A 27,779-nucleotide genomic window follows, 5' to 3' on the forward strand; every position below is an offset into this window, starting at 1 on the left:
TCATTCTGGTCAGGGTGCCAGAAGATTGAAAGTCAGTATGTGTATTAATGGGATCGGAAAACACCGATTGGAAATAAAGATTGAAACTTCTCGCTTTACCTCTTGAATCCCTTCCAAAATCAGTTGCGTCTAGTATATCAGGCGCAGAGACCCTGCTGTTTCTCTTATTTTTAACATATTTCCAGACTGCCTTTGGGTTTGTATTTAGTTGTTGGCCTAGTGTGCTGAAGTATGCCCTTTTCGCTTTACGGATTTCTTTCGATAAGTTCTTAGTTTGCTTTTTCATCTCGGAGTACAAAGTTAGTGCGGGCGTATCACAATATCTGCGAAAGAGCCGTTTCCGCCGGTTGATCATTGCCCGCAACTGTCTATTCATCCAATGCATATCGTCAGGACGCTTGACTGAAATCAAGCGGGATGGGATGAAAGTCTGCGTCAGTGACAAAATTTTAGTTTTAAACAAGTTCCAGAAGGAATCAATATTCAGGGATGGCTGATGTGAAAGAAACTCAGGAAAAAATGCGTCGAGTTCCTGTGATAGCGAAGCATAATCCCCTTTTTCATAAAAAGACACTTTGCGTGGTTGGGTGTGGTGGGTCTTCATAGCATTACAGGATACTTTTGCTATAACTACATCATGGTCGCTTATGCCTGGCAGCGTTATAACAGACGAGACTAGGCTAGGGTCATTGCAGAAAAACAAGTCTAGCACATTAGCACTGGTAAGGCCGAGTCTGGTAGGGGTTTGAACAAACTGAAATAATGAGTGAGCACCAATTACTTCACGGAAAGCGGTATACAAGAGGGATGCAGTGCGAATTACTGGTTTAAAACAAGACCATTCTACGCTGGGCATATTAAAATCACCGGCAAGGATAATATGTGTTGCGTCTAAGGCTAATAATGTGTTGCTAAGTTCAAAAAATGGCTGTGCGCAGGTTGAACCGGGCGTCCTATAAAAAGAGCAAATTGCCAAAGAAGTACCATCGCCCAGCCGTATCCTGCACCAGACAGCTTCACAGGAATCGTTGTCTAAGTTAACAGACACGCTTCTCAAACTGATATGAACGAGGATGAACACACCACCACCGCGTACATTGCGATCCTTCCTATACGTGGTATAGGATGGAGGAAATATTTCACCATCACTTATGTTGCTGTCCAGCCATGACTCGGTTCCAATTACCACATGTGCGTTCGTCATTTGTAAGAGTGAGAGGAATTGGTCAGTTTTGTTTTTTAGACTGCGGCAATTAACAACAATACAGACAAGTTCATTTTTAATAGCAGTTTGTGGGCTAGCTAAAAGCCTCGGTGATGGCTATTGGTTTACACAAGTGATATTGTCTGTTTCAATGTTGTACATATAGGCTTTGTTGTCCAGGTTTAGCTTATTAAACCGCAGTTTCAACTTTCCGCCGCGTGCCTTAGCAAACTGCATGAGCTTTTTTCTTTGTTGCCGTACTTTGGCCGAATAGTCCTCGCTTATCGCCCAGTCAGTATCTTTTAGTTTGGCAGCATTTGAAAGAACACGATTCTTTTCTTTAAAGGACAAAAATTTAACGATCAGGGGTCTGTGCTTGTCGGGCGCATATCTTCCTAGTCTGTGCGCTCTTTCAATGGCAGCGGCGTCAACGGAAAGTTTTAACTTTTCAGCGTAAAAAGAGATAATTTTAGTCTCAGACTGTTCCCACGATTCGGTTTCTTTGTCATGGATGCCGTAGAATATTAAGTTGTTTCTTCGTGATTGGTTCTCCAGGTCATCGTGCGATGACTCGAGGGCCGTGCACGCGACAGCAAGTTTCTGGGAACTTTGAGATAATCTTTCTACTTCAGGCTTTAGCGGGAGCACCAGTGACACATTATCTTCAACGCTCGACTTTTTCTGCGATTTTTGTTAGTTTTTCTTCGAGATTCTTTTGCTCAAGCCGAATGGAACGTAGTTCGTCCAATATTTCGGTCTGTTGCTGTTGTATCACAGGTATTGTCATGACAGTATCGAACATCTGCTTTTCCTGCTCAGCAGACAGAGGCCCAGGGTTTTGCTCTACGTCTCCCGCAAGCAAAAGCTTTCTTTGAAACAAACCTATGTATCCTGAACAGCTCGCGGACACGTCGTACAGAAGGCGTAAAAACATGTACACAGCAAAGTTGGGATCTGGCGTCGACTTCCTAAACGGTTTGCCATTAACAGAAAGGTAAGAGTAACAAACCTGAAGAAGAACAAGATGTAAGCGTCTGGCTGCCATGTCGGCGCCAGATCCCGGTGTGGCTGGGTACAACAGCTGCTTATGTAGGTCATGCTTGTGCGGAAGGTTCCAGGGTTGCCAGTCGATGAAGCGTTCGAGCGCTGGTAGCGCTGTGAGTTCCAACGGCGAAGCGTCACCCAAAAAAGCCAGGTCAGCAGAACAGACTTGCTCGGTAGAAGCGGCTCCGTTCATTGGCAGGCACGTCGACATCGCGGCAGCATCGAAAATCGCCATCATTTGCAGCACCTGAAGAAGAACACGATGTAAGCGTCTGGCTGCCATGTCGGCGCCAGATCCCGGTGTGGCTGGGTACAACAGCTGCTTATGTAGGTCATGCTTGTGCGGAAGGTTCCAGGGTTGCTATTTTTAATTGTTGTTGTTTGTTGTGCTCATTTCATGCTTGCTTTGGAGGATTCAGTGCCGTGCTTAGAACATTATTTCCTCTCCCTCGAACCTGCGATGCAAGTTTTGGTTTGGTTTATGGAGGTTTATGGGATGCAGCATCCCAAAGCGACTCAGGCTATGAGTGACGCCATAAAAGGGCTCCGGAAATTTCGACCACCTGATGTTCTTTAACGTGCACTGACATCGCACAGTACATGGGGCTCTAGAACTTCTCCTCTATCGAAATTCGACCGCCGCAGCCGAGATCGAACATGCGTCTTTCGGGTCAGCAGCCGAGCGCCATAACCACTGAGCCACCGAGGCGGTGGCAGTGGCGGTGGTGGCAATGTATCCTGGATAGATTGAGTGTGTTCCGTAAAGGAAAAAAAAATGACGGGTCGCCTGCAGAACCATTGCTTCGCACAGGGTTTCGATACCGGCTATGCCTACAAGAAAGATGGCCCGAAGATAGCCCTCTTCAGCGTGCTGAGTTTCTAATTATAGTTTTCATTTTCATTTCATTTATTTGTCCCTTAAAGGCCCGAAGGCATTACATAAGGGGGGGGCGTACATACAGGTTGGAGGGTAGTAGCAGAGAACACAAAAGAAAGAAAGGGGGAAAAATACACGGGGTACCAAAAAAGTGTACAATAATATACAAACTAAAAGCAAGAAATAAACATACAAAAAGAAAACAAGGAACAATTGGCACTTCGGTGTCGCAGTATGAATATGTTTATGAGAAGTGATTAGCCAGTTTCTCGCGGAAAAGGCGGCGATCGGAGCATGTTATTACGTTGTCGGGAAGGCCATTCCAGAGCACTATGGCGTCGGGAAAAAATGAACTGCTCATTGCGGAGGTGCGGGTTTTAATGCGTGCGATTGGGTTACTGTGGTTTAGGCGGGATGAAGTACGTGGGGGTGGCTGCAGCAACAAATGTCTTGGTGAGCGATAAAAGAAAGAGTGAAAGAGGCATAGACGGGAAATAACACGGCGAGTTGCTAGTGTTTGAAGGCCGAGGGATCGTTTTAGTAATGTTACGCTGGTATTTCTTGAGTACTGCGAAGTAATAAAACGGGCGGCGCGATTTTGAATGGCTTCAAGGTCTGAGATGAGATACGATTGTGATGGATGCCAGACAGATGACGCGTACTCCAATTTAGGACGTACGAATGTTATGTATGCCAACTTTTTTACTTCAGGTGATGCAGATTTTAGATTGCGCCGGAGAAAACCAAGTGTGCGTGATGCTTTGGAACAGATGGTCTGAATGTGTGTTGTCCATGACAGCGATGATGTGATGTGTACTCCTAGGTATTTATAAGATGATGTTCTCGTGACGGCGACCGATTTTATGTTGTAAGTGCTATCAATAACTGTGTTTTTGCGAGAGAATGATATGGAGTGGCATTTATTTAGATTAAGAGGCATGTGCCATTTGTCACACCACGCTGAGATAGTGGTTAGATCCTGTTGAAGAGCGGCAATGGCGCTAGCGCCGTGGATGGGGCTGTAAATTACGCAGTCATCTGCGAATAAACGTAGCGTTGATTTTGTGTTGATCGGTAGGTCATTGATGTAGATGAGGAATAAAAGAGGTGATAAGCCTGCACCTTGAGGTACGCCGGATGTTACGTCGGAAAAAGCTGAGCGACAGTTATTAACACAGGTGAACTGCTTACGTCCCTTAAGGAACTGCTCTAGCCAGGAGAGCAAAGTTTGTGGAATGCCGAGCGATGACAACTTAAAAAGAAGAAGATTATGGGAAACACGATCAAATGCTTTTGAAAAGTCGAGAAAGATAGCGTCGATCTGGACAAGGTTATCTAAGTATTGTAGAATGTCGTGGGTGAATTCGGCGAGCTGGGTCTCACATGACAGCTGCTTCCGGAAGCCGTGTTGATTCGGATAGAAAAAGTTCATTGATTCTAGGTGGGTCATAAGATTGGAAAAAATAATGTGCTCAAGTAGTTTAGACGGTATACTAGTGAGGGAAATGGGACGATAGTTGTTAGGGCACGTGCGGTCATCCGCTTTAAATATGGGTGTAATTTGAGCTTTTTTCCAATCGTCAGGGACAATCCCGGTATCTAAGGATTGCGTAAAAATTAGATGCAGTACGTGGCTAGACAACGAAATGGTATTTTTTAGTAGCTTACTGTTAATTTGATCGCAGCCGGCAGATGTAGATATTTTCAGTGAGGCAATAAGCTGTGATACACCATCAGGGTTAATTTCGATTTTAGGCATTTCTGAGAGTGAGATTTCTGGAATGTGTTCATTAGCAGCAACGTTAGCAGCGGAAAAAACTGACGTAAAGTAATTGTTGAGCGCGGTCGCACAGTCATCGCTTTTGATTGGTTCTCCATCAGCATCTAGGAGTTGTACATGGCGATCTTGTGGTTTATTAGATAGCATGCGCCAGAATTTGTTGGGGTTAGAGTGAAGGATTGATAGTAAATCTTGAGAGTAAAACTTATCTTTAGCACTTGTCAGTTCTGTGGTATACTGTTGGGCGCACAAGCGATATTTTTCCCATGCTAAGTGACTATTTTGAAGTTTTGCTGTTCGATACAGGCGCTTCTTTTTGCCAAGGAGAGACTTGAGGCGTTTGTTAAACCATTGATTCTTGGTATCTGATTTAATAAGTAGTGTTGGAACGTGCTTACTTTCCAAATGTAGTAGGGTGTCTTTGTACAAATTCCAGTTCGAGTTAGGAGAGCGATTTAGATAGGTGCAACGAAAGTTGTCGAAAAATTTTTCAAGATCATTGTTCATAGCATCAAAATCAGCCCTTTTGTAGTCTTTTATCAGTTTGCTGGTTGGTGATTTCTTCTTTAAAGGTAGCGTCATAGAGATGTGAACAAGGTTGTGGTCGCTTAATCCAGGAAGGACAGTAATGGATTTTACGTCGTCCGGGTGACTTGTGAGCAAAAGATCTAGGATGTTGTCTCCTCTCGTTGGACTTGTTATCACTTGCTGAAGGTTAAAGTCAAGGGTTAGTTCTAGAAAAAGTTTCTGTTCGTTTGCAGGTGTCGAACTTAGGGTCGAGAGCAATGACCAGTTAATTTGTGGGTAATTGAAATCACCAAACAGAAATATGGGTGCTTTGGGATATTCATTCCTCATAATCGTTAATTCATGGCGTAGGGAATCGGGGAATGATACGTGACTGTCTGGGGGTCTATAGCAGACACCGAACACTAGCTTTCCGGAGGCGTTGTGAAGGCATACCCAGATCATTTCTAGGATATTATCATGCCGGATAATCGAGGACTGCAGAGTGTTACGAACGGCTATTAGAACTCCTCCCCCTTTTCGGTTAGTGCGATCTTTGCGGTATGTGGTGAAATGGAAGTCTGAAGGGAACAATTCGTGGTTTTCTATCTCTGGGTGCAGCCAAGTTTCTGTGAGTATGACCATATCGGCGTCTGTGACTTCAATGAAACTGTGAACCTGATGGCGTTTAGGTAGAATACTCCGTATATTAGTAAAAGCGATGTTGATGAGTGCGGGTGAATGACGATTGCTTGGCGGAATCGGTTCATTCAGTTCAGTAGAGTGTCACTTGGCTTGCTCTGAGGCCTGCTGTGTATTGTCCTGTGCTCCATTTATCTTTGCCGCGGGCTTGGTGTTCGTATCTGTTTCTGTTATGGTATCAGAGGCATGATCGTAGGTGTAATATTTCTCGCCAACGATAAGTTTATCGTATCGAAGCTTAAAGCTACACCCTCGGGGCTTAATGAATTGAACCAATTTGGAGCGAGCGAGTCGAGTGGCGAATTCGAAGTCTTCTCGGATAACGTAAGGTGTTTCTTTCAATTTACGACCACATGCAAGCACGCTTTCTTTTGCCTTGTAGTGATTCATTTTAACTATTATTGGTCGCTTTTTTTCCGTTGAGAATTGACCAATGCGGTGGGCGCGTTCTATTGCGCTTGGTTCTAGATTCAAATCTAGTTTTTCTTTGCACAGCGCAATAACTTTTTCCTCCGATTCAGTCCACGATTCTTTGTCGCTATCATCTAAGCCGAAAAAGAGCAGGTTGTTTCGGCGCATTCTGTTCTTCGCGTCTATGTTGGCGGCCTTTAGTTCAGCGATGTCCTGCCTAATCTGGCTAGTCTCTACCTGTTTTGATGGTGATACTGTTTTACGCTCGTCTAATTCGAGCACTGCTACTCGGTTTGAAAGTGCAGTTAGTTGTGTTTCATGGCTGATTTGGGTTGTTTTCAATTGATCAAGGTCGGCACGCATGGCTGCATGGTGTTCTTCTAGCCGCTTGAGAGCATCTAAAACATCGGAAAGGTTGGTTGGTCCGGGGCCAGGATTAAGTTCAACATCTCCCGAAAGCAGCAGCATCAGCTCAGATAGCAAATCAAAGGCAAGTATGTCACATAACACACGCAGCGCAGTGCGCCATTTCAGGTCGTAGGGGCACGACACCGCGAAAAGACAACGATCGCTACTACGAGTCTCCTTAGCGTAGTCTAGGTAACTAACCTGGAAGGCCAATACCGGGGTGAACATCGTGCAAGAGTCGGTGTCGTGCCCCGCCGAGCTGACGTTGTGCCGCAGATTAAATACTGTTGCCTCAGGCCATGTGATTGATGACGTAGTCGATGGCGGTGGTTTCCAGGCGAAGGCGTCGAGCGGCGCCAAATATGGGCGGTCAGGTCCGGATGATACAGCAGAAGACTGTTCAGGCATCCACGGAGCCGAAGAATCCGGGAAGTGCAGTGTAGGTGATGGGCAGGGGTCCAGGCCACGGCGCGTACCAGCAGAGAGCCAGTATGACAGCACCTGGAAGGCCAATACCGGGGTGAACATCGTGCAAGAGTCGGTGTCGTGCCCCGCCGAGCTGACGTTGTGCCGCAGATTAAATACTGTTGCCTCAGGCCATGTGATTGATGACGTAGTCGATGGCGGTGGTTTCCAGGCGAAGGCGTCGAGCGGCGCCAAATATGGGCGGTCAGGTCCGGATGATACAGCAGAAGACTGTTCAGGCATCCACGGAGCCGAAGAATCCGGGAAGTGCAGTGTAGGTGATGGGCAGGGGTCCAGGCCACGGCGCGTACCAGCAGAGAGCCAGTATGACAGCACCTGGAAGGCCAATACCGGGGTGAACATCGTGCAAGAGTCGGTGTCGTGCCCCGCCGAGCTGACGTTGTGCCGCAGATTAAATACTGTTGCCTCAGGCCATGTGATTGATGACGTAGTCGATGGCGGTGGTTTCCAGGCGAAGGCGTCGAGCGGCGCCAAATATGGGCGGTCAGGTCCGGATGATACAGCAGAAGACTGTTCAGGCATCCACGGAGCCGAAGAATCCGGGAAGTGCAGTGTAGGTGATGGGCAGGGGTCCAGGCCACGGCGCGTACCAGCAGAGAGCCAGTATGACAGCACCTGGAAGGCCAATACCGGGGTGAACATCGTGCAAGAGTCGGTGTCGTGCCCCATAATTGCCCAATCATAATTGCAGTTTTTAATCATAGAAAACTGCCTTTCATTTTTGGCTTGGTGAAATGCATTTCTCAGGAAAACTGTGAAGATTTAGCCTCCTTGCTTGATGCGGAAGATATAAAGATCGACGCTGCTGAGATATCTGAACATCACGTACATGCCAGCAGGATAGTGAAGTTGTCGGTTGATCAGGCTGGAGCGTGTCGTGAACATAGTTAGCATGTAGCCAAGAGTGACTTATGACTAGTCTTTCACTTCGCAGGCTATGTAGCCCGAAAATATATCGTAAAGGCAAAGTGTGAAAGCGGCATTGCCCTCCTAACTATGCCAGTCAGTGTCTGATGACACTTTTCTACTTGCAAGGCACGAAAAATTCTGCAACAAGGTATACGACTCATCTACCCTTCAGCACAGCTCTATGATTCTGTGCTGAAGCTTGAGAATCTTTTTTATAGAATGCTGCAGCCAAAGCCAACTCCATTCAGAGAGCATCTTTGATGTGCTGGATGTGGTCACGGCAAGGCTGTGTAAAGAGGTTGGTAAATTGCCATCTTCACACAGAAGTTTTTTCCAAGTTAATTTTAAAATTTTACATCGTAGTCAGGCCTCACTTTTTTGTGAAAGCAGTGAACACTGATAGGCCTGGCAGACGTGAATGGGCCAAGCCGTTGAAGTTGAGCCGTAGCTGAACCACTGCGACACTTGCTTTCTATGTGCTTATCTCAAACAATAAAAATATACTTGTCTTTGTCCCATTTGAAGATGAAGGGCTTTGTGTACTGCTTAATGTCAAAATTTTCAAAAAACGCCGGTTCGATTCTGGCTGCGGCAATCGAATTTCGATGGAGGCGAAATTCTGGAGGCCCGTGTACTACGCGATGTCAGTGCACGTTAGAATCCCAGGTGGTCGAAATTTCCGGAGCCCTTCACTAAGGCGTCCCTCATAGCCTGAGTCGCTATGGGACGTTAAACCCCGATAAACCATAATTTCAAATCAGCGCTGAACACCTTTAGGCTGATGCTATGGCAGAGGAGTTACAGCATACAAGTTCAATGGAATCGGTGGGTACAGGCAATTCGAAAAGATTGAACGAGTCGCGAAATGAACTGCATGGTAGTGGAACACCCGAGTTAAATTGGCGAGCATGTGTGAAAGTTTCACAGCCGTCATAAGCATTAATCTGAAGCGATATTTGTCTACTCTAAAGTTGCGAATAAAGCGACACGCTGTAGCAGAACTGGTGTGCTCAAAGCATATGCTTTTAAGTCGCGTTGGTCGGACGGTGCGGAGCGTCGGGTCCGCAATTTCAGCTGATGAGTTCTTGGAATCGCAAAGTAGCAGCCGCTGTGCACCTCCGCTCCACGCACTTGACTCTGCTCTGCCTTCGCAGGAATGAGGATATTAATAAACCTTCACCCGCTAATCTTGAACAACACACATGATGCAAACTATTTAGTCCGCAAAGGCACGATCTTTTGGCAGTAACAGCATGCCGGACAGGGCTTGGCGAAAGTGGAATGTGCGTTCAGACAGCATGCGCCGCACTCACAGCTGCGTTGGAGAAGCCAGCACCGCAGCTGGGTAGCCAGGGCTGTTCGGAGCCAGAAAACCCAGATTGGTGCACCGCCGTGAAAGGCTGGCCTGTATATGAGTGGAATGTGAGCCACGAAGACTGCGAGGTCCTTCCGTGCCCTGAGAAAAGCGAAGTAACAATGCCGCTTATAAGGGCGAACGGTGAAACATGCTGCGATCTCCTGGCGGGTCTAGTCGACAGGCGGATTGCAAGCCTAGAGGTCGCTGGTGATGAATTGGTTCAGCGGAAGATTCCACATTCAACGAAGCCTTCTGGCTACGAGCACTTACAGCCTTTCGCGGAAGCTTGCGCCCCATATGCGCAGACTGTCGGCGGCTCCACCGAGGTAGAAGATGGGCAATGCGACCGGAGAGCAGGGCAAACGCCAGAATGGTGCACGCTGCATCAAGTAATCTTCACTTCTATGCGACCGGGCGGCGTATTCGATCCTGGTGGTTAGCGACGAACGCCTAATGAATGTATCTAGCATTAACCCACTCTGCCACTGCCAGGCTACGATAAGTGTGAAAATGACCTGTGGCTCGAGCACACGATGGGGCAGTGAGTGAGAGTGGGGGAACGTGAAGAGTGACTCTGAAAGTGATCGGACAGTCTCATGCCAGTGTGCTAATTATGTTCTGTGTGAACTGTTTTCCGTTGCGGCGTATATGCCACTTCATGAGAACTGGAGTTGTATGTTTTCTTCATTCGGTATTTACTTCCAGTGTTGTTGCATGTATACTTTTTCTGATTTTACCAGAGGGTTTCATTTGTGCTTGTCATCCTGCAAATGAAATGTGTAAACTATGCTTGCTTCTGCATGCCTGAAGGTATCTTCCCTAGCATGTTTTTTTTTCTTCCCAATTGTTAGTAGGACGCAGAAACATTTTTTTGTTGGTACAGCGACCAGTGGAGGCCGGGTCCCCTGTGCTTTCGCGCGTTTTGTATGTTGTTGAAGCCCGGATTCTTTGTGCTATTGTGGGCTTCGGTATGTTGTTTGTACAGCAAGTCTCCCCCCAACATTCTTGGTGGGGAGGTGTTAAGTGGAATCCCACAAGGCCGATGCCCCCCCCCCCCCCCCCCCGCACCTGTTACCAGGAGCGATCATGCCCGGGGAAGGGGGGGAATCGAGGAATGTACGTCGAGGCGTGACGCCCGCGCTTAGGGTGAAAGGCGGCACTAATCCTTTTTGTCCCGACGCGTGGCAACCGGTGGATCGAATGCGCATGCAGCGAGCTGCGCATTCCACTGGGCTCGGGACAGCCCACGGGGACAATGCCCCCCCCCGCACCTGTTACCATGAGCGATCATGCCCGGGGAGGGGGGGGAATCGAGGAATGTACGTCGAGGCGTGACGCCCGCTTAGGGTGAGAGCTGCGCATTCCACTGGGCTCGCGACAGCCCACGGGGCCAATGCCCCCCCTTCCCCGCACCTGTTACCAGGAGCGATCATGCCCGGGGCGGGCCCTGGGCTCCGCCCACTAGTACATACGATGCATTTGCTTTGCTATTGGTCCAAATTGGGCGAGAGCTAGATTACTCAAGCTCCGCCCAATTATCGAAGGGGTTAAAACCAGCGGGAAACGACGACTTGGGACGAGCGCGCCGAGTCTCAAGCTCGGCCGTTTTTAACAGCCTTTTTTAAACTGCCCTTTTTTTAAACTGCCTTTTATTCACCTGCCTTTTTATGTCAGTGCGGTCTTTAATAAATAAGTTTTGTTCTAAGAAGCTGGAATTGCTGCCCCAACCGGCAACGTGTCGCCGGACGAAGACCTGAAGTACTCTTCGTACTGCTAAAAGCTGTCCCCATCCGAAGGAGAGCAGGGAAGTTTAACTAACCTGGACCACTTTCCCTGCCATCCTGCAGTGAACACGACAGCAGCGCCGCCGCCATTTCGCAACAGCGACGGCTTCACTCCAGCCCGGCCAGTGAACACACTACCCCTATTCTAGTTCACTGTACCTACGCCGCCTTTTGCAACACCTTCTCGACTTTACATGGCCTGCTCACGTCCTCCTCTCCCCGGCAGTCTACGTCACGCTAGTGGTCCTGTTCCCCGACGGGCCAACACCGTCTTCGACGAGCGCCCCCGCACATTCCGAACATTCCGGAGCGACAGGTTCCAGCCAAAAAAAAAAAAATTTTTGAGCAAATCCAAGCTTTTCAGTCGTCCCTGTCTACTCTGTCGGTTAGGTTTGGTGCTGCATCGCTCTTCGCTGACGTTATTTTCGGGTTTTTTTTTGGCGTGCTCAAGGGTGCTTGCATTCGTGTGCATACATTTGTGTGTGTGTGTATGTGTACGTGCAAAATATTGAAGTGTGACAGCATCACCAGTGCTTGAAACAAGAATGTGGCGTTAAGCAGACGCAAACGCTTCACGTGGCGCAACATGGGACGGTGTTGTGTCCCTGGATGTCGCGGAAACTATGACACTGGTCCCAAGGTGCGTGTTTTCGCGTTTCCCAAGGATGCAAGTCGAAGAGAGTCGTGGATTAGAGCCATCCCACGGAAGGATTTCACACCCAGCGTACATTCTAAGGTGAGTAACTGAAGTTTATGCCGTATCCTGCATGTCCCGCGTGCTCGATCAATAGGTCAGAAAAATCTTAAATAATGTTTGATGAGAAAATACTGGTAGTTTTATTGCAATTTGGCTAGGGCAGGGCAAGAATAATGAACAGAAATATGCAGTACTGAGCTGAACTGCTTAATACTAGGCTAATTATGAAATAGTGTGTCCATATACCGACAATAAGCGACTACATATTTTTCATACATTGCGCAGGTTTGTGAACTTCACTTTCAAGAGAATGACCTCATCAGGAAGCTATCACACTTCGATGCAGCATCAGGAAAGACTCTGACAGTTGAGATTGAGAGGGTTCATCTAGTGTCCGATGCAGTACCATCTATTTTTCCGAACTGCCCTGCTTACTTGAGCACGAACCACACTCGACGCGAATCTCCAGCCTCGAAAAGAGCTCGAATGGAAGACGAGGCCTTGGGCAAAGCCATCAAGAGCTCGATGGAGACAAAGAAAGACGAAGAGCAAAGAATTGCGATAGCATCATTTCAAGACCTCAAACACAAACTTTCTGGTATTGGCAACAGTGATTTCTGGACCATCAGTGTCAACAGTCGCTGTGTGATGTTTCTACGCATCGAGGAAAATCCTTCACCACATGTTAGATTTTCCGTCACCGTATTTGCTGACCTCTCACTTTCAGTGTCAGCAGGCATGATCAAGCTGAATTCCTTACCCGGTGGAGGGGCAATTCCAGAAGCCGTGCGTGACACTAGTACGTTGTCGGTACTGCTTGAGCAGCTAGAAAAGCACATGACTGAAACATCAGAAGAAACTACTGCATCTAAAACTACGACAGTGTTGCAGCATATCGGCTCCTTGCTGAATGAACTAACCGAAGAGAGTGACGCAACGAAAGAACTAAGTGCCTTGATTCGGTTGCTACATGAGCAAATCACTCTCACTCTCGCTGGACCCATTCGTCGCTACAGTGCTGATACTTTAGTTTTTTCCAGCATTCTGCACTCAATTTCTCCCCATGCTTATAACTTCGCGAGATCAGCGTCAATGTTGACATTGCCTCATCCTTCTACTTTGCGCCGCGTTTGCTCGAAACATGGAGGTGACCCAATGAAAGAACAAAACGAAGCCCACTTTCTGTCCTACATCCGCGAAAGAGTGAAGTTCATGGAGTCGCACGAAAAGACAGTGACTCTAATGATTGATGAAATCCACATCAAGCCATACTTTGATTATAAAGGAGGCAGCATAGTAGGATCGTCAGCGAATTCACAAGAAGCAGCCACAACTGCCCACGTTTTCATGATACAGTCGCTCCTGTCAGCAAACAAGGACGTTATTCATATTCTTCCAGTGGCTAAAATGAAGTCTGAAATCCTGCATGATTATTGCAAGAGGATACTATTAGAAATGGAATCATTGGGCCTTAAGGTGATAGCTGTAATCACCGACAACAACTCACTAAATCGAAAGATGATGTCGCTTTTCTCTGAGAACCGAGAAGTAAGCATTGTGTATCCCCACCCAGCCGACAAAAGCCGCCCCCTTCTTTATGTCGTTGACACTGTGCACGTACTTAAATGCATCCGGAACAATTGGATAAATCAGAAGAACCAAGGAACATGTTTATACTTTCCTGAAATGAGTCTTTCTGGATAACTGCCCGATGGGCCTCCCAGAATGAAAGCTGCATCATTTGGTGCCGTGCGGCAGCTATATGCATTGGAAACGACATCGCTTCTAAAGCTCGGCTACAAGTTAAATTCCAAAGCCGTTTATCCAACTCCCATGGAGAGACAGAATGTAAAGTTGGCGTTAGACGTCATTAACCCATTTGTCTCAAACGCACTTGAAATGCGGGGCGAGGCTCTGAAAATTATGAATTCCAGCTCAACAGCTCTCTTCATTAACATCATAGCAACATGGTGGAAAATAGTGAACGTAAAGATACCTTCCAAAGGTCGCCGTCTGAATGACCCCCTTCAATATCCAATCAGTTCAATCTCTGATCAACAGATAATATTCTTGAATGGTATCGTAGACTGGTTGGACGCTTGGAGCAGTGTTAATATGACCAGTGGCTGCATGACAAAAGAAACCCACTCTGCTTTGAGACTGACGTGCTACTCGCTTATTGAGCTTTCGCGGTACTGCCTAGAGGAACTAAAATTGAAGTATGTTCTGCTAGGAAAGTTCCAAACGGACACCCTTGAAGACCGTTTCGGTCGCTACCGGCAGCTTGCTGGGGCGCAGTACCATGTTTCTGTGCGGCAGCTGTTGGAGTCCGAAAAAAAAATTCGATTACAAAAGCTGCTGATGCTTCCCGAGCCAGACAACAACAGCGAGAGCGACGAAGAAATGCCACCGCACAACTTTTCAGTGTTGATTTCCGAGGAAGAAATCTCAAGCCCAAAGCATGACATGGAAGTTGTTACCTACATAGCTGGCTACTGTGCCTATGCAGCCCTAAAGAAACTTCCCTGTGCATTTTGCCGCAGCGCACTCATTCTGGAAGATATGAATATAGAAGTTGAATCTTGCAAAATGATTGCAAACCTCTCCAGAGGCGGGTTAAAGTTCCCACAGCCATGCACTGTGCACATGGTGCTGGTTACGACGCTTGTTGTTGAAAAGCTCACCACGGGCGAAAATGGAAACGCATTCCTTGCATCTAGCAACCAACATGCAATTGTTAGCTCCACTGCCATTTCATTTCTGCGAGATGTTGCCTTGGAAACCTGCGAGAATGGTCACACACCAGAGACACTCGTGCGGCATGTAGTGCGTGCCGCAACAAACGTTGCTTTGAACAACTTTTGCAGAATGCGAAATGATCAAATTCAAAGTGCCGCGCAAAAAAAAGCTGCGGACAGAAAAATGAAGACGTTAAGCAAGAAATGAAATAGGTCGCTTCCAACCCTTCCTGTCAATAAACCCATTTGTACAAATGCATTTGCGACTTTTTCAGAACGCTGTTAACAAGTCTAAAAAGCCGCCTTATGTGACATTCCTTGTGTGCTACGAGGTACATTCCTTGTGTGTGCTACGAGGTACATTCCTTGTGTGTGCTACGAGGTACATTCCTTGTGTGTGCTACGAGGTTCCACGTTCGACGGCGCGGCGTAGACGGAGACCCAGATGACAGGCATCATCAATTACCCAGCCATGCTCGTTGAGAGTGACAACCAGAACGAAGGGGCTTAAGCCCAACCGGACCCAACCGGACCCGCCGCCGCCGCCGCGGGGAAACAGGCTTTATCCTCCCCAATTGGCGTGGCGGTTCCAGGGGCGGCTCTCCCGAGCACATTCCAGGACAAAGGAACTGTCAGCGGGCCAGAGCGCGCCTTACCTTGAGGAGCGAGTGTCAGTTGATGGATGGAGAATGGAGGCCGGTGACCCGCGGGAACTGTCAGCGGGCCAGAGCGCGCCTTACCACAGCCGACGCTATGCGCTACCTCGAAGACAACATTCTTTCCCGCGGACTCAACACGTGAGGGGGGCGAGACCACGATGCGGTGGTATGTTTGTGCGCCCAAGTGAAAGCCCTAGCCCCCCCTCCTTCCCCTCCGGCGTGGGCGTCCTCACCCTAGGGAGTGTGGAGAAGAGGATATAAAAATCGAGAAGCAGTACGGAAGAGGCACGCTCAGGACGACATCGTTCGCCAAGAGGGCCTTCAGCGCCGAAGCCCGACGGCGTGCAGCTTCTGCCAGCAACCGCTCGAGCCCAACTCCGGAGCCACTCCATCGCCCCCATGAAGTCGTCGGCACGTAAGCTCGGACGCCCCAGCCTCTGATGTATAATCTTAATCATGTGTAATTATTGAATATATCTGTTTGTTTAAACTGAGCCATACGGTGTCTCTTTGCCTCTCCGTCCCGTGTGGACCTGCGCATTATGGGGGTCATCACACTTAGATCGTTGCGGTGCATGCCTCAATGGAGCGAAAAAAAAATACCCGAGTGCATTAGTCAAACTCGCTAAATAATTACCGAATGCAAAAACCTTGCAACAGACGCGCACCTGGGTGTCATTCTAACAAGCAGCCACGACAGATTCAACGCGAACGACAAGCGACCGAAAGCAGCGGCCGGGGTGCCGGGGACCACTGGCGTGACGTCATGGTCCCCATGGAAGGGCCTTGAATAGTCCAGAGGGTGTTGGTCCGCGTCGTCTGCTGATCACTTTCATCATGTCGAGCGAAGAGGTAGCTGCTCTTGCACGTGCAATTTTGTTGCCTTTTGTGTGGCATGCCGCCGCTTCTCAGTAAGCAGCCTTTAAGCCCGGGATACATGGAGCGTTTTTTGGGCGATTTTCGCCCGACGCCCGCCGCCGATCTGGCCCCGCCAGATATTGACGCGCGGCGTCCGGCGAGACCGGAAGCGGCAGCCGGAGCAAGCCAATAGCAGCGCAGAAAGCCCGCTCTTCCGGTTTGGCCGCCGCCGCCGCGCCAACATGGCCGCCATGGCCGACGAGCTCTGCTGTGTTTATTGCACGAAAATGTTGTTATCGTGAAAATAAACGCTTGACGAGACATGAAATGTCACTTTTTTTGGAGAACAGGACCGAATCTTGGATCGAAATGCCCGCTTTTCCTCCCTGAAGCGAAGGTGCCGAAGAAAACCGCAGCCGATGGTAGCCACGGCTGAGCGGGCATCGAAAGGTACGCGACCGCATGCATTCGAGCGCGCAAAACCTTGTAGATATCTATGCACGCGTGCTGCAATCAGTACAGTGGTGTCTAAATGAACAATTTCGTTATTCTGAATAAGGAGTCAGCGTCGCTGCTCTCAAAGAGCTCCTCGCTCAATGGTATTTGCCACTTGTTGATCATATTGCTTTCGCGCTGAGAGATACGCGGCGGCGGGCTGCCGCTTTTTCGCTCCATGTATCTCCGGCCGGGCGTCGCGCCGCTGCGACGTTTTCTGCCGCGCGAACATCGTCGGAAAAAACGCTCCATGTATCCCGGGCTTTAGACGCTACCTACCGCTTAGATCTTACGGGGTCGGAGCGCGTTCGGTATGCGGAAAAAGTGCGTCTCTGCGATAATATCGACCCGTTCATGCTGCGGCCGGGAACGGACACAAGCGATGTCGACATATTTCCAGAGATTTGTTACGGTGAAATCGTCAATTACCTTGTTTTTTCTGCAAGCTTTCTGACCCTTGAAGAAATGAAGGCGTTTAAGTCCACCGAGGCGCATAATTATTTCACTAGCGGCTGGGTGAAGGGACTGTCGGCAAAACAGCTGCAAGGGGACAAGGTGCTTCTACTTGGAGAGGTAAGCCGCAGGGCATTGATCTTTGTAAGGATTAGAGTAAAGAAATAACGGTTATTAAATCCACAAGTGACTGAGTGTAAGCAATCACTCAGTAAAGTTTTAAAAAGAACTGTTTACAAACTGTCAGGCTAGTGATTCATTTCTTCATATGTACTGAACCTGGACGACTTCAGATTAAATCACGAGTTATTCTATTTTTATGGGCATATGAAAGGAACCGTTGCTGGTTTATCTTAGTTTGGAAACCCAACAAGTTATTGCGCAAAAAAGAAACGGTCATGCGTGGAGAGATTGTTATCGCTCGCTACAGATTTGTCGACCAACAATTTAGGTCTCGCCTGTCGCGTCGCGCACTATGACCCGCATTAAGTGATCAAGCTCATCGCTGTTGCCGTTTTCGACGGTCCGGTAGCGCGACAAGATCGACAGTGACGTGTGCCTTCGCAGAGATGTGCCCAATGTTAATTTGGATTCGTAGCCTCCATTGTTCCCGACTCCTCAGCCTGACACTCCGCTTGAGCCGCGCGTTTCTGGGTCCGTCGTCTTGCCGCGCGAGCGTGGCGACCGGGATCACCATGTTTTGCGCTGTAGCCGAGCAAAAGCGTAGGGGCCCAGTCCGGGTCCGTCTCCTCCCACAGTTTTGATGGTCTGCCTACAAAATGCAAGAAAAATTTGTTTAAAATGAGATTTTCCGCTATGCTTGTACGTCATGCACCTAAATAAACACTGTGCATATGCAACGGACTTACCTTTTACGAAGTGGGCGCCGCAAACACGTATGCCCGTCCTTTCGGTGTTGAGATCGGCACGTTTTATACGAGCCAGCCACACCTCCCGTCGCTTCGCGCATAAAGCTTTCGTACGGTCACCTTGATGCTCGGTGACCTTTGGAAGACGAAAAAAGTTTGTGTTTGTTGATTTCGCCCAACAAGTGCGGTTGGAGCATCCAACAACAGCGCAGATAACCATCGCAACGCCGTCGAAGTACACCGTACGCGCGAATTGCATCAAGTGCACCACGGCCGCCAATGCGGCCGCTGCGACTGCACCAACATGGCGGAACAGTATCCCAGGGTTCCCAGCTACGACGTCAGTGCAAGCCATGTTATAGATATACAGATAGGTTTGTAGCCAAAACTCGATTTAAGGAAGATCCCGATTCCTTTTCAGATGCCCATAGGGTGCAATGCTTTGACTTAACAGTACATTGTGTTGGCAAGTTGGAAGTAATTCGTGTTGTGGACCAGCGCAAAACTGACAACGCACCTAGGAAAGAAGACGACACGGGCGCTGTCATTGACCGCTCATTGTAGACAGCGCCCGTGACGTCTTCCGTTTCCTGGGTCCATTAGTTTTGCGCTGGTCCACAATATGAATAACTTCCAACTTTCCCAACACAACATACTGTTAAATTATATTTATAGTTCTATTGGCTCCTTTTCATGTTTACCTTTCAACCTAAATAAACCCCGCGGTTTTGACCGCTCTCATTGCTGTTTGCATGCGTAGACAGTGCTTTTGTCGTGTCTTCTCTTTCCTAGGTCCGTTGTCAGTTTTGTGCTGGTCCACAATATGAATTACTTCCAACTTGACCAACACAACGCACTGTTAAATTATATTTCTAGTTCTATGGGCTCCTTTTCATGTTTACCTTCCAACCTAAATAACCCCGCGGTTTTGACCGCTCTCATTGCTTTTCGCGTGTGTAGACAGAGCCCGCTTCTCTTTCCTAGGTCCGTTAGTTTTGCGCTAGTCCACAATATTAATTACTTCCAACTTGCCCTACACAACGTACTGTCAAATTAAATTTCTAGTTCTATAGGCTCCTTTTCATGTTTACCTTTCAACCTAAATAACGCCGCGGTTTTGACCACTCTCATTGCTGTTTGCACGTGTTGACAGCGCCCATGTTGTCTCCTCTTTCCTAGATCCGTTACTTTTGCACTGGTCCACAATATGAATTGCTTCCAACTTGCCCAACACAACGTACTGTTAAATTATATTTCTACTTCTATGGGCTCCTTTTCATGCTTACCTTATAACCTAAATAACCTCACAGTTTTGACCGCTCTCATTGCTGTTTGCGTTAGGGTGCCTCGATACCTGCACCGTCGTTCAGGGTGGAGACAACTTCAACAGCGCCGCCATATTGAATCATACGGGATCAGTTACGCTAGTGTGCTTTACGGCGCAATTCATGCTCTCGACGCGCTTCAGTGTGCTTTGACTTGAACAGCCTTTTTCATCAGTGTCGGACTGCGCATCTTTTTACTCATAAAAGCCATTTTAACATCCGAGGCTCGAATACGTAATTGTACGGCGTAATTTTAGGGCCCCGAGTGGTCGAGGTTGAACGATTAGTGTGCCATTTGCTGTTTTGAAAAACGAGCTATTATTTTAAAGATCAGTTGCCCAGCTGGTGCTTCCGCTTCGTGCGAGTGGAAGAAAAAGTTTTCTTTTTCTGCGTGCTTTTTGGTTTTTCAAGTCCTGCGTTTTGATAACAGCCGCTCGTGCGCTGTGGTTGGTTTCCCTTTCGTCGTGCGGGCTGCTTCCGTTTGTTGTGATCGCAAAGGCTGATGTCTCTGCTTTTAATCTTTTAGAGATAAGCAATTATAATTATAATATGAGTTACTCCCCTGTTTATTGCTCACAGGGGTGCAATTACATTTGTCCACAGGCGGGCGCTGGTATATAAAAACGATGCCACCGTAATCCAACGTTGCCACTCCGCCTACGTTTTCTTTCTCGAGGCCCACGAAAACTGATTGCCCCTCATTGGCTTTAGGGTGAAGGATTACTGCAAGCTTTTCACCCATTTCATTTTTCTGACAGGCGCACAAACAACAAGCTAGTGCTCTTGCGTGCGCTCATATGTAGACTTCGCTTGCGCCATAGACATGCACACTGGTTGCTCTACTGCGATTCCTCACTTTGTGAAACCCACTTCTGCATATATATTTTTCATTGTATTTATTTTATTCAAGCCCATCTGCACTCATTAATAAATCATCCATATAAACCTACACAAAAAAGGGGTGAATTTCAGGTCAATAAACAACTGCAGTAATTATTTTCTTACAATTTTAAATCCGAAATAAAAGTAATCAACTTTGAAAAGTCATGCTTTGTGAAAAAGAATCAACCAGAAACTGTTGAGTTTATAAAAACTGCATATATTAATGATGCCTATGTGCGCCTGCAAAATTGGGTGATGATGGGTTAAGCTTTTAGAATAATAACTGCTACCTAAAAATTGACCATAATTACTGCTCCCAGTCCCGGGGGAAGCGAAAACAACGCAGGCCTTTAAGCGTTGACCAGGAGTGCATTGACATACAACAGCCCGTCATGATGGCTCGGTGTACTTGACAAGCTCGTCAATCATGCGGTCAAACACATCAAGTCGTACCACCAGCGAGTCATCCACAGCCACTGTGCCGCGAACAACAGAAGCACAGCTGCTTGCGCCAAGCAACTGCGCCCGCCCGCCGTGATTCAAAATGGCGTCGCAGCGACAAAAAGCAACACCCTCTGGACTATTCAAGGCCCTTTCATGGGGACCGTGACGTCACGCCAGTGCTCCCCGGCACCCCGGCCGCTGCTTTCGGTCGCTTGTCGTTCGCGTTGAATCTGTCGTGGCTGCTTGTTAGAATGACACCCAGGTGCGCGTCTGTTGCAAGGTTTTTGCATTCGGTAATTATTTAGCGAGTTTGACTAATGCACTCGGGTATTTTTTTTTCGCTCCATTGAGGCATGCACCGCAACGATCTAAGGCGGCTTTTTAGACTTGTTAACAGCGTTCTGAAAAAGTCGCAAATGCATTTGTACAAATGGGTTTATTGACAGGAAGGGTTGGAAGCGACCTATTTCATTTCTTGCTTAACGTCTTCATTTTTCTGTCCGCAGCTTTTTTTTGCGCGGCACTTTGAATTTGATCATTTCGCATTCTGCAAAAGTTGTTCAAAGCAACGTTTGTTGCGGCACGCACTACATGCCGCACGAGTGTCTCTGGTGTGTGACCATTCTCGCAGGTTTCCAAGGCAACATCTCGCAGAAATGAAATGGCAGTGGAGCTAACAATTGCATGTTGGTTGCTAGATGCAAGGAATGCGTTTCCATTTTCGCCCGTGGTGAGCTTTTCAACAACAAGCGTCGTAACCAGCACCATGTGCACAGTGCATGGCTGTGGGAACTTTAACCCGCCTCTGGAGAGGTTTGCAATCATTTTGCAAGATTCAACTTCTATATTCATATCTTCCAGAATGAGTGCGCTGCGGCAAAATGCACAGGGAAGTTTCTTTAGGGCTGCATAGGCACAGTAGCCAGCTATGTAGGTAACAACTTCCATGTCATGCTTTGGGCTTGAGATTTCTTCCTCGGAAATCAACACTGAAAAGTTGTGCGGTGGCATTTCTTCGTCGCTCTCGCTGTTGTTGTCTGGCTCGGGAAGCATCAGCAGCTTTTGTAATCGAATTTTTTTTCGGACTCCAAAAGCTGCCGCACAGAAACATGGTACTGCGCCCCAGCAAGCTGCCGGTAGCGACCGAAACGGTCTTCAAGGGTGTCCGTTTGGAACTTTCCTAGCAGAACATACTTCAATTTTAGTTCCTCTAGGCAGTACCGCGAAAGCTCAATAAGCGAGTAGCACGTCAGTCTCAAAGCAGAGTGGGCTTCTTTTGTCATGCAGCCACTGGTCATATTAACACTGCGCCAAGCGTCCAGCCAGTCTACGATACCATTCAAGAATATTATCTGTTGATCAGAGATTGAACTGATTGGATATTGAAGGGGGTCATTCAGACGGCGACCTTTGGAAGGTATCTTTACGTTCACTATTTTCCACCATGTTGCTATGATGTTAATGAAGAGAGCTGTTGAGCTGGAATTCATAATTTTCAGAGCCTCGCCCCGCATTTCAAGTGCGTTTGAGACAAATGGGTCAATGACGTCTAACGCCAACTTTACATTCTGTCTCTCCATGGGAGTTGGATAAACGGCTTTGGAATTTAACTTGTAGCCGAGCTTTAGAAGCGATGTCTTTTCCAATGCATATAGCTGCCGCACGGCACCAAATGATGCAGCTTTCATTCTGGGAGGCCCATCGGGCAGTACTCCAGAAAGACTCATTTCAGGAAAGTATAAACATGTTCCTTGGTTCTTCTGATTTATCCAATTGTTCCGGATGCATTTAAGTACGTGCACAGTGTCAACGACATAAAAAAGGGGGCGGCTTTTGTCGGCTGGGTGGGGATACACAATGCTTACTTCTCGGTTCTCAGAGAAAAACGACATCATCTTTCGATTTAGTGAGTTGTTGTCGGTGATTACAGCTATCACCTTAAGGCCCAATGATTCCATTTCTAATATTATCCTCTTGCAATAATCATGCAAGATTTCAGAGTTCATTTTAGCCACTGGAAGAATATTGTTACGTGCTTTGCACGCACGGGGGTTTATTCAAAGAGGGGACCGGTCGAAGCAGGATGGAAGCAGGAAGCCTAGCAGCGTCCTTCAGCTCTCTCTTTTTCTTCCTCTTTCTCCGCGGGTCAGTCCTTCATCTTCTGCTTCTTCCGTCGAGGTTCTGTGGAAGCACGTTACATTTCCCTCCTCGCAGACGATGCCCGTCGGGCGAGTTAAACAGACCGTCTGGGATGGAATCGCTTGAGGCGGGCTACATGCACCACCTGAGATTGGCGTGACCGTCGACCACTAGCAGTTAGTCGTGCTATAACGTAATTAACGTCACTTATGCACTCCAACACAACAAATGGTCCAGTGTAGTGGGATAGCAGTTTCTGACACAGACCACGCTTGCGTAGAGGGGTCCACAACCACACAATGTCACCAGGAACATAAGAAACTTCTTGGTGTTGGACGTCGTAGCGGTTCTTGGAACGCTCTTGCGAAGATAAAATTCGAACGCGGGCAAGCTGGCGAGCTTCTTCAGCTCTGCAGAGTGTGGTCGCAAGAGAAGGTTCATCGTGGATGAAAAATGGTAGCATGGTGTCAAGGCCGCAGCGAGGCGAGCGAGCATAGAGCAGGTAAAAGGGGCTGTAGCCAGTTGTCTCATGTTGCGCGGTGTTGTACGCATGAGTGATGAACGGGAGTACGCCATACCAGTCCTTATGATCTGCAGCGACGTACATGGCAAGCATGGTGGTGAGCGTACGATTAGTGCGTTCTACCACACCGTTCGTTTGGGGATGATATGGCGTGGAGTGGCGAAAACTGCAGCTGCTGAGGCGGAGAAGTTCTTCAACAACGTCCGCTGTAAATTGACGTCCACGGTCGCTAATGAGAACTGCAGGAGGGCCGTGCCGAAGAATGACGAATCGAAGTAAGAAGTTAGATACTTCAGACGCAGTAGCAACTGGTATCGCGGCTGTCTCACAATAACGGGTTAAGTGGTCTACGCACACAAGAATCCATCGATTTCCTTTAGAGGATCGTGGGAAAGGTCCAAGGAGGTCAATGCCAACTTGCTCAAATGGGGCTGTTGGAGGTGTGATTGGCCGCAATTTGCCCGGTGGACTTGAAGTCGGCAGCTTAAAGCGCTGGCATTGCACACAGCTGGCTACATAGTGCTGGATGGTTGAACGCATGTTAGGCCAGTAAAATCGTTGTTGTGTGCGGTGGAGTGTGCGTGTCACTCCCAAGTGCCCAGACGTGGCGTCGTCGTGCATCATTTCAAGAACTGTGATGCGTAGGCTTTCGGGTACGACAAGAAGCATGCGTGCTCCTCCAGAAGCGAAATTCTTCTTATAAAGCAAACCGTCGCGAATGCAAAAAGTATTCTTTACAGAATCTTGAGCGGCATCAAACAAAGAGGTTAATGTTTGGTCCTTGCGTTGCTCAGTTCGAAAAACTTGAAGATCGGGGAAGGCTTGTGAAAGTGACGACAAGTATTCATCAAAGTTGTCTGCGTCGTCCTCAGTCGTTAGAAGCGGCAAACGGGAAAGACAATCGGCATCTGAGTGTTTACGGCCGCTTTTATGCACAACAGTGAAATTAAATTCTTGTAGGCGCAAAGCCCATCGAGCAAGCCGGCCACAGGGGTCACGAAGACTCACTAGCCAGCAAAGCGAGTGGTGGTCGGTCACGACGGTGAAAGCATTCCCGTACAGATAGGAGCGGAAGCGCTGTACAGCGAAAACAACGGCGAGACATTCTTGCTCAGTAACCGTGTAATTTCTTTCGCTCTTACTCAACGAACGGCTGGCATATGCTACCACGTGCTGATCGTGACCATGGCGTTGTATAAGTACAGCGCCGATACCGATACCACTTGCATCAGTGTGCACTTCAATTGGTGCAGATGGGCAGAAGTGGCGTAGGATGGGGCCCGAGGTCAAAAGAAATTTCAGATGCCGGAAAGCTGCGTCACATTCGCTGGTCCAATTGAACGGTGCATCTTTATGCAGCAAACACGTGAGTGGGTAAGCGATGTCCGCAAACCTAGCTATAAAGCGTCGAAAGTACGAGCAGAGCCCTAAAAAACTCTGCAGCTCTTTCACTGATTGAGGCACCGTAAAACTTTTGACAGCTTCAATTTTCTTTGGATCTGGTCGAACACCTTCTTTATCAACTAAATGACCAAGAACAATTGTTTCACGGTTCCCAAAATGACATTTCTTGGAATTGAGGATAAGGCCAGCTCGTTCCATGCAATCAAGCACAATATCCAGACGGCGGTTGTGCTCACTAAACGTTTTGCCAAAAATTACAACGTCGTCCAGATAACATAAACAAATTTGCCACTTGAGGCCACGCAGGATTGTATCCATGAACCGCTCGAATGTTGCAGGTGCATTACATAATCCGAAAGGCATAACGTTGAACTCGTAAAGTCCGTCTGGTGTAATGAATGCCGTTTTTTCCCTATCTGCAGCGTGCACGGGGATTTGCCAGTAGCCGGATCTCAAATCAATAGAAGAAAAGTATGAAGCGGAGTGCAGACAATCAATTGCGTCATCTATACGTGGAAGCGGGTAGACGTCGTTCTTCGTGGCCGTATTTAAGCGACGGTAGTCAACACAGAACCTCCATGTGCCATCTTTTTTCTTAACAAGGATAACTGGAGCCGCCCAAGGACTGGAGGATTCTCGAATTATGCCTCGCTTTAGCATCTCTTGAACTTGGTCATCTATTAAATTACGTTCAGTGGCTGAGACTCGATAGGGCTTCTGGCGTATAGGAGGTGCGGAGCCGGTGTTGATCGTGTGATGAATACGACTGGTAGGCGGTGGTGTTGAATCGTCTTTGGCAAAGTCGAACACGAACACGTGTTTCAGAAGGAGTTCCACTAGAGTGCGACGCTCGGTTGGGGAAAGAGCCTGATTAATCATAGCCTTAACTTGGGTCTCCATATCTCTTTTCACGTGCTGCTCACTGACAGAGTTGGTTAACGCCGCGACGAAACCTGACACACCTTCCTCGAAACGGGCGAGTTTGAGGCCCCGGGGCAACACAGCTGGCTCTTCAGAGTGGTTCACTGTCCGCAGCTCGGTACGGCCTCTCACCACGGGAACGACGCAACGAGGCACGACGATACTCTTCTTAGAGCAGGCGAGTGTCGTAGGCTCTACCACAGCTTCAAAAGATTCGCACTGATTGTGAATAGAGGAAACCCGCACGAATGCTGCAGAGAAAGCTGGTACAATAGTATCTTCTTCCACCGCAAATGCTCCAAAATCCGGTGTCGAGTTATCCACAAGAGCTGAAAGTAACGAAGAATTCAAAGCAACTTCTCCCGTACGACAGTCTAAAGTTGCACCACACTCTTGCAGAAAATCAATCCCAAGAATCACATCATGCGTTGACCGTGGTAGCACTGCGAATTCTGTTCTAAACGTTAGACCACCAATAACAACATCCGAAGCACACACACCAAGTGGAACCAAAGGTTCACCACCGACACCACGGAATAACGCTGCACGGTCACCACTAAACATCACTTTCCTACCTAAACGATTCTTAAACCTCAAACTCATAACGGATACGGTAGCACCAGTGTCCACAAGAGCCATTGTTTTCACACCATCAATAAACACTTCCAGTTTGTTCTTCAACATAAACACGGGCAGAGGTAGATTGGACGTCATCGACTCGCCGGCGGCCTCACCTCCATCGGCCGCGCCTCCTAGTTTCCCGGAGGCGGAGGGGATGCACGACGTCGAGGAGAAGGTGACCGCTGTTGGCGCTGAGGTGGCGGCGTCACACTGCGGTCAGATGCGGGTGATGAACTCCGCAAATTGCTCGGACGGTACGGGTCCCAAGCGGACGTTGGGGGTCTCTGCTGCGCGGTGTGCAGTTGCCCGTAAGTATTCGCCGGGGGTTGGCAGTCTTGAGAAGTTGGGAAACGACGGCGGCAATATCTAGCGATATGCCCTGCAATGCCACACCGGTAGCACAAAGGTTGAGAGCGCCAGCGACCGCCATAAGAGTCCTGGCGAACAAAGTCGCGACGTTGGCTGAAGCCAGGATCTCGCTGCTGACGAACCACGTCTTCTGGGTAGGTGGGCCTCCTTTCTGTCGGCTGGTGGCGATAACGTTGGGCAATGTTCCGATCGTCCATGGGCAAAGTGCCGTTGGGTGGAGCCCACGGAGTCGACAGGGCGGCAACATCTTCCTCCGGTGCAGAACTGTGCCGCAGATATTGTGTGTGGCAGAAGGTATCCCGGGATCTGGACAATTCCTCGCGCACAATCTCTCGAATCATATCAGCCATAGAATTTGGAGGACTGGCTTCAACACTGGCTATAGAGGTGACATTGGCCAATCTTCCGAATTTAGGGGTGATTCGACGCAGCTTAAGAGCTTCAAATGTTCTGCAATGTTCTATAACGTCAGCGGTGGTGCTCAGGCTCTCTTTGCTAATCAGGAAATTGTAAACATCTTCCGCAATTCCTTTTAGAAGGTGGCCGACTTTGTCTTCTTCAAGCATTCTGGAGTTAACTAGCTTGCATAACTTTAAGATGGCTTCGATGTATGCCGTGCAAGTTTCTCCGGGTACTTGCGCGCGGTGAAGCAATGTCTGTTCCGCACGCTTCTGCTTTGCCGATTCATCCCCAAAATTTTTCTTTATCTCGGTCGTAAAGGTAGCCCATGAACTCAGTGTATCCTCATGATTGTCGAACCAGTCAAGGGCAGTGGCGGCAAGGAAAAACACAACGTTAGCCAGTTTAGTAGCAGCGTTCCATCGATTGTATTTGCTCACCCGCTCGTAGTGTTTCAGCCACTCGTCAACGTCCTCTTCAGGTTTTCCAAAAAATGTGCGGGGCTCTCGATAAT

General features: G+C 48.2%; 1 protein-coding gene across 1 annotated transcript in view; it reads right to left on the minus strand.

Annotated features, from left to right (window-relative positions):
* The window catches only part of LOC144133696 (uncharacterized), a 34,972-nt gene extending 23,413 nt beyond the window's left edge, over positions 1-11,559 (minus strand). Inside the window, exon 1 of the mRNA XM_077666842.1 lies at positions 11,505-11,559. Within this exon, the coding sequence (XP_077522968.1) occupies positions 11,505-11,559 (55 nt within the window). The remainder of the gene's footprint in view (positions 1-11,504) is intronic.
* Positions 11,560-27,779: the final 16,220 nt, after the last annotated feature.

The sequence above is a fragment of the Amblyomma americanum genome, chromosome 5 (genome assembly GCF_052857255.1).
Source record: "Amblyomma americanum isolate KBUSLIRL-KWMA chromosome 5, ASM5285725v1, whole genome shotgun sequence".
Taxonomy (NCBI): domain Eukaryota; kingdom Metazoa; phylum Arthropoda; class Arachnida; order Ixodida; family Ixodidae; genus Amblyomma; species Amblyomma americanum.